The sequence below is a fragment of a genome, unplaced genomic scaffold, assembly GCF_019419815.1.
Source record: "Pyrus x bretschneideri cultivar Hongxiangsu unplaced genomic scaffold, Pyrus_bretschneideri_v1 Contig408, whole genome shotgun sequence".
Lineage (NCBI taxonomy): Eukaryota > Viridiplantae > Streptophyta > Magnoliopsida > Rosales > Rosaceae > Pyrus > Pyrus x bretschneideri.
In genome coordinates, this window is record NW_025999733.1 from 1 (window position 1) to 7,986 (window position 7,986).

A 7,986-nucleotide genomic window follows, 5' to 3' on the forward strand; every position below is an offset into this window, starting at 1 on the left:
TTTTCTTTGACATATTGACTTTTATTGACTATTTTGTCGTGACACTTATGAATTTTTAGCATAATACATTCTCGTAGTGTTCCTCAATATGAACGCGTGGGCAAAAGCGGAAAGAACATGTCAATGGGAGTGTTAAAAACACATGTCACAAGGATAGGAATACACGAGTCCTTGGAGTTCGCTGACAATGATAGAGTTTCTGTAAAGGGGCCATGAACCTTATAAGAAGGGAGCGAGACCAAGCCAAGCCACTAGGAGAGGAAAAGATGGAAAATAAGAGGTTATGAGAACTGGTGAAGAAATCTCCAAGCCGAGGACACAGCCCATTGATGACACTAGGACAGTTGGATACAATATAGTGTTCTTCTGTGAAGTGTACGGTGTCTCGTGCCAAGTGAGAGTTGATTCCATAACCTCTGCTAATCTCCGAGCTACCTTTCCTTCGGCATAACAAGAGTGAATCCTCCCACCTCCCTCTAACGCTTATCTCTTTGCACTACTTAATCTCAATGATTTTTGGGTCCCTCAGATATAAGTCCATGCAACACTTATTTCCTTGACAAAAACCCATCTCATTTTAAACATCCAAATAAAACCCAAATTTGAAGTAGATTGCCATGTAAACAATTAAATACCTATTATTTTCAAACTATTTACAATTGTGCCACAACACTCTAATTATGTAATGAATTTAATTATCCACCATAATTGTGGGAAATAAGTGCCTTATTATTATAAAATTATCTACTTTATACTTCTCTTACCATCATATGTTTCATTTCGTTTATTTGTTTGACAATCATTGCAGGTAAATTATTTTGCATGTATGTATTAGGCACTTTGTTAAAATTATATATATGCGTGCAAATAATTTATCTATATTTTTATGTAAAATAATATGTAATTAATTAATTTTGAATCAATTGGCTAAAAACATTTATTTATTTTGTGGGTAAATTATTTTTCATGTGATAATACATATATACTAGCCACATTTTGTTATTATTATATAGAGTGTGCAATCAATCTACATTCTTTTATTTTGTAGGTAAATTATTTTGCATGTAGGTAAATTGTTATATATATTTGAAAAATATTGGTATTTAATTAATTTTGAATAAAAAAATATTTATTTATTTTGTAGGTAAATTATTTTGCATGTATCATTACATAATTTACTAGGAACTTATATTGTTATTATATATATGTTGTGCAAAATAATTTACCTATTTTATATTTAAAATATTGATAATTTTGAATAAAATAACTTTTTGATATTTGTAGGATACACTAATTTACTTGTTAGCATCATGTGAAAACAAATATATAAGGAACATTGGTATCATGTAAATTTTTGTTATTAAATGCATATGAATCATGACATTTAAATTTTTTTCCAAATCCCCATAAGGTATTTGAAGACATTTAACTGAATGAAATAATGTAAAATAAAATGTAGATAATAAGTGAGAGACCCAAAGTAAGTGTTATTAAGGGTAATTTAGACATCAACAAATATAAATTTTGCCAAGTCAAACTTAATTATGGATATTACTTAGTTAGAGCCTAGTCATTGGGTTTTTGTTAAAGAAACTTACCATGATGGGTTTTAGTTAAAGAAAATTGAATTCTAAGGGGTGTACTCATATTTTTAGTTATTTTAAGTTGCAAAACTTATGTTATGACAGCTTGACATGAGTAATTCATGGGTTACTATCCAATAAGTGAGTCGTGATTGTTCAAAGAGTAATGCTAGGGAGATTAAATTTGTAAACTAAATGATGTGTCACCAGTAGGAATAAGCACGTTTATCAACGCTTACGTAATAAACCAATTATTAACTTCCATGTCTTTTAGTTTCTAAAATTTAATCTACAAATTTAGTCTCCCTAGCATTACTCTTGCTCAAATATAATCCATAAGATAAACTGTATTGGTTTATGGAATGAATGAATGTTGAATTCATTAAATTCTGAAAAATAACATCATACAGGTTAGGCTTGAATGTCTGTAATTTTAGAGTGCATGTGCCATCAACTGCAATTGATTTTCTGGAGTTTGAGATTTGAACTAATTCTCATAGATGTGAGGATGCTAGTAACGTGAAACTCAATGTTGTTGAATATTTCAAGAATATATATATTTATTATTTGTATATGTATATGCGTGCATTTTGTATTGGGAGAGAATAGAGTTGGGTTATTGCGCAACAATCATCTCTTCAATTTTTTTTATTTTTTTTTTTGAGAAAATGTACAATATTCATTAACGATAGAAATATGTACAATCAATGAGGACAAGGTGCAAACAATGGGCCTCAATAAAACCTTGTCGGGAATTTCAACCTAATCGAAAGGAAAAAGAGAGTGTTCCGCACCAAACAAATTAGGAATTACTATCCTTAAAGAGAAGATTCACAATTACATCAGGAGGTTCTTCAAGCCAAAGAATAGGATTATCACAACTCAAACTCATTTGTGCTAATCTGTGCGCCACTCTATTCGTCTCCCTACCGTTAAAACCAACTTTCCATTGGGGCAATGCTTGAATCATCGAGCGAGTATCATTTAGAATATTTCCGAACGATGAGAGATCATGTTGACCATCATGTTGAAGAGCTACCATAACAAGTAAAGCATCCCTTTTGAAAACCAAGGCATGTAGTTGCTTCTCCTTGACCAACCAAGCAGCATCCCTAGTTGCGATAGTCTCAACCAGCAGAGGGGAAGGATTAGCATCATGCCTCTTTGCCAAGGCTGCCACAAAATCACCCCTATCATTCCAAATCACCACCCCAATGCCACCAATACTTCTATTTTCATCCCAAGCCGCATCAAAATTACACTAGTACCATCCTTCTCCTGGCTTCGTCCATTATTGAGAAACTTTACAACTGCGTTTTTCATTTTTCCCATTCCAATGTTGGAATTCTTTCCATATACTCCAAAGAAGAGTAAGGAATAAATTAAAACTATCGCTTCAAATTGAAAAGACATGATTTATTGTCAACAAGTGTATTCCTTCTCTTGGAATTAGATCCTATCTGGATCTTCTCATTGGGGATCCCGGGGATCAATTAATAACAACCGTTCATCAAAGATCGTACGGTCCCAATTTTTTTTAAAATATTTGTCTCTAAGTACCTGGAATTGGGTAAAATTGGTTCTATGTCGTTGACAAACTTATCTGCACAAACAAAACAAAACACCCAAATTTCAGTTTTGTAATACAAATTAACTCAGTTCATAGAAATTTGGTTATGATCAAATTAAGCAATTTCAATGTAACAGTAACTATTTCAGCTAGAAGATTTAAAGACTCCAATTCTCTTTGCATAAGCAGATACTTAGTAAACTTAGAACAATTCTTGTGTGTTTTTCCAGAAATTGAAAGATAGAAGGTAAAAACTAGATTCTACGCATCCGCCCCAACCCCACCACCACCAACACCCCCCCACCCCCCCCCCCCCCCGGGGCGGGAAGATGAAGGTGGATCAACAAGGGGGGCATGTGATGCAAACACCAACGGGTGAGAAGCTTCCACAAAAGTTGAAGTAAAATATTTAACCTTTTAAAAGCACATCAGCTGTGGTTGAGACCCCATTGAAAGCTCTGGCAGATTGATAATTGTTCAGAGAAACACATCTTTGGAAGCTTGAGACCGCCTTTGAGACCTTATCCTCTGTGACCCTTGAGTTTTCAGCAAAAACCTCACATTGTTTTGGGTTAAAAATATTTGTGGAATCTGATTGTGTCTTGATGGTGTGAGCAGGAGATTCTTGGCAGGAAGTGCTTATGAGCCACTTCTCAGCATCATCCCACTTTGAAGGAAAGCTCTTTCTCGAAAAGTTGCCAACTGAGAAGCTGAAAACTGGCCTTCCAGGAGTAGGAGGAGCTTCTACTGCTCTCCTCTGTGTCACAGAGCTCACTCCTCCCTCCCTCCGCTGTGCTGACGTGACATTTCTTGGGACCGGGAGTGACTTGACAAAATCAGAGGTTTCCTTGAGGTTGAGCTTGCAGAGAGGATCTGGAAATGTGTCAGCAAATGGGTTGTTACTGGTTTTTCCATAGAAGCTTCGGTTGCTCTCCAATGGCGTTTCCTGAATCACAAACACCAAAAACAACAGGAAAAAAAAAAAAGGAAAACAAGGAAGAGTAATTAAAACTCATATGGGCAAATGTAAAAACAAAATGAAGGTAAAAGGAAAAAACCAAATGTGGATATTTACCCCACTGGATGAGATAAAAGATGGAGGTTGAAAGCATCTGGGGCTTGTGAGATCCATGGAGAGAGAGAGAGAGGCTTTGTGGATGTGGATGGGATGCTTCTCTTTGTGGAGTCAATACTTTTTGGTATCTTGAACAAGAGCTGTGTCTATCTCCTCCACCATTTGGGTAAATTATAAAACACTTTTTCATAAGAAAATGACTCAGTGAACAGCAAATTTGAAGCAGAGTAGAAAAGCATTGACTGCTCCCAAGTTGCAAAATTTTTTTTGGGACTATGAATGAAGTTGAGGTTTTATCATAAAATTAATTGGCAATATGATGAGTAGTTTAATCTCTTATAAGCTCTTACAAGATCATTCCTCCTATCAATGTGAGACTTATTCTCAACACGCTCCCTTATGTGTGGCGAATTTTCAAGCCTAACACATGGATAGTACAATGGGAGGACGTGGAGCACATGTAACCGTTTGGCTTCACACGTAGGACAACCTGCTCTGATACCTTCTTAACAAATTGGGGTATCCCAGTTGAGATTGAGGGAGGGAATTAAGGTCATCTCCAACTGATTTGGCTCGTTTTAGACATTTGACCCTCCAAAATATTAATATTTTAATAAACAGTACGGGGCCATATTTGTCTCTATCTCTAACCGAGATAGGAATCATTTACGAGTTCTATCAACTTCTAACATCACTACATCAGAAATGCAAGCCTCCAACAACCCTTTGTTAATAATGGAAATTCCACATTGCACTTCTTATATGTTTAATGCAATTGTAAGAATAGTGCAGTAATCGTTCAGTGCTAAAAGGTTCTGAGAAACGATGAACATGTACTTGAAAATTATAAGAATTTAGGGGAGCAATCCATAAGGTAGATTATATGGTTCATGCCAACACAAATGAATTGTAGCATAACATCTGGGTATATGGCAGCAGCACCACCCTCATAAAACCAATCAATCTCCTTCTTTCTTAAAAGAAAAATCCCTCTAAGAACAATTCCGGTAACCTATACAAGCATGACAGAATAGTCAAAAGTTGAATCATATAGTAGAGAATTAAAAAGTGCAGATGACCTGTATCAAGAGAATCGGAATCCCAACAAAAGAAATGTAAATCAACAAAACTATGCACCTTGTCAGGGTGCGATTGGCTATATACAAGGGCAAGTGTGCTCCCCCATGACCCACCAAAAACCTGGATGAAATAACCAAAATCCTATGAATTTAGAATCGGAAATATGAAAGAAGCATGCTTTTTCTTTATCGAAAGCTATAAACAACCTACTGACCTGCCATTCTGGAATTTCTAAGTGTTCCCTGAGCTTTTCAATGTCACTAATGAGATCCCATGTCGTGTTTTCAACCAAGCAAGCATGTGGGGTACTTTGCCCCGCACCCCTCTAGTAATAACGAAATAATTTCAGATATCAAATGTAGGACGAACTAAAATGCATCTAATAACTAATCATAAAGGTTGGATTAGCAACCTGATCAAATAGAATGATCCGGTAAAACTCAGGATCGAAGAATCTTCGATTACTTGGTGAAGTTCCTCCTCCTGGACCTCCATGAAGAAAAACTACAGGCTGCAGGATAATTCACAAGATTTTAAACCAAAGACCAGTAACCCAACCCAACACGGTTAATATGGTATTTTCGACACAAAGCCGCCTTCTCCAGCAGAGTTCATTTCCAAATCCTAATACTTTCCGAGGATTCAAAAATCCCCGTTTTCTAAAAATACAGAATTTGAAATCTCAGATAACTGAAGAATCAGACTCTAGTGAACAAAACTGAAAAGCTTCAAATTTGTATCCGAAAAAAACTACAAATTCGAACAACAATCTCAAATCTACGTCGTTTATTTGGACGAAGAATCGCAACTCACATGGCCGTCGGGATTTCCAGACTGCTCCCAATAGATTGTGTGAATATCGGAAACCTTAAGAAACCCGGAATTGTAGGGCTCGATATTCGGATACAGGTTCCTGCTATACCCAAACCTACCTTACACTATACTATTAGTAAGGATGCGTAGTAGCGTTCAAAGATCACTCTTTGGCCTTTAGACTCGCTTCAGCGACTTCGCCCTTTAAGTGACAAGGGGGGGGGTGAGGTAAGGAGTAGTATAAGAGTGGCTCGGTCATCAACAGGCCTCTCCTTATTCATTCTACTTATTCATTCTATAGGGCGGGGCTGCGGACCAACAATTCAGCAAAAGGGCTTAAAAGCTCCTTTATCAAACCTTCCCCTTTGAATAATAATAAGGTAAGCTTGGGTTCCAAACTATATGCGGTCTCGCCATTCTTTGTTTGCATTCAAAGGTCTTGTGCCTGCGCTATCGAGTCACGTGCCTAACTTCCAAAGAATGAATCATATGGTAGAGGAGCTAAAGTGGCCGGCGGCGGTGTAGAGCTATAAGGAGCGAAGCTCACACACACCGGCTGATGGAGGGCGGGATCGCATTCACTTGCTTGCGGCCCGGCTCCATAATAGTGGAAAGCGGGCGCGCCCCCATAACCACACGGGAGGGTAACGAGATTCAACGGGATGGTCACGCTTTTCGAGAACGGTTTTTCCCTCATAAAGCAGGTTCCGTGAGTCAAAAGACCCTAAACAAGGCAAGCCGAAAAGATTCTTTTTCTCTTCCGCACATCGATGTTCTGGTGGACAACACCGCTGGACATGGGATGCTGTCCTTTATGGATGCTTTCTCTTGATATAACCAGATCAAGATGGCCGAGGAAGACAGAGCGTTTATCACCATATCGGATAGGGGGGCACGTTCTGTTACAAGGTGATGCCGTTTGGTCTAAAGAATGCCGGGGCGACGTACCAGCGAGCCATGACTGCGCTGTTTCATGATATGATTCACAAGGAAATGGAGGTCTATCTATGTCGATGACACGATCGCCAAGTCTTGGGCTTAAGAAGACCGTGAATTTGAAGAAAGTGTTTGACAGATTGCGGAAATACAGTCTTCGTCTTCATCCGAAAAAGAAAGCCGGGAGGGGTTTTGGTGCTTTGTCAGGTAAGCTACTCGGGTTCATTGTCAGCAGAAGATAAATCGAAGTCGACCTGCAAAAGGCAAAGAAATTATCGACATGCCGGTACCAAAGACAGAGAAAGAAATCTGGGCTTTTTTGGGCAGGCTACAATACATCAGCAGGTTCATTGCCCAGCCCACACCCATCTGTGAGCCGATCTTTAAACTGCTCAGAAAGAATACCCCGCCTTTCAGAAAAGATAGACACAAGGAACGAGGATTGCCAAAAGGCGTTTGACAAAGTTAAGAAATATCTACTCAATCCTCCCATCCAGGTACCGCCAACGCCTGGTCGACCTCTCCTGATGTATCTGTAAGTAATGGAAGCATCCATGAGTTGTGTCCTTGATCAGCGCGATGAAACGGGTAGGAAGGAAAGAGCCATATACTATCTCAGCAAGAAGTTCACTGATTATGAGACAAGGTATACGGTTCTAGAAAAGACCTGTTGTGCTCTTACACGGGCCTCGCAAGGCCTACGCCACTACATGTTGAACTATACGACCATGCTGCAAGGATGGGCCCGCTGAAGTATCTCTTTGAAAAGCCAGCCCTCACGGGCCGTACAGCAAGGTGGCGGATGTTACTCTCAGAGTTCGATATTGTGTACGTCACCCAGAAGCCCTAAATGAGAAAGGCAAGGGGCAGGCAATAGCAGACCACCTGCGGATCATCCCATCCCGTGCCTGACTATGAGCTTGATTTTT

At 38.6% G+C, this 7,986-nt stretch overlaps 1 protein-coding gene across 1 annotated transcript; it reads right to left on the reverse strand.

Annotated features, from left to right (window-relative positions):
* Positions 1–4,986: 4,986 nt before the first annotated feature.
* Positions 4,987–7,080, reverse strand: LOC125469202 (proline iminopeptidase-like). Its single transcript, XM_048566264.1, has 7 exons — positions 7,070–7,080; positions 6,122–6,221; positions 5,721–5,819; positions 5,523–5,633; positions 5,366–5,428; positions 5,148–5,240; positions 4,987–5,043 (listed from the first exon to the last, which is right to left on the reverse strand). Exons 1-7 carry the CDS (start codon positions 7,078–7,080, stop codon positions 4,987–4,989), a joined length of 534 nt encoding a protein of 177 aa, XP_048422221.1.
* Positions 7,081–7,986: the final 906 nt, after the last annotated feature.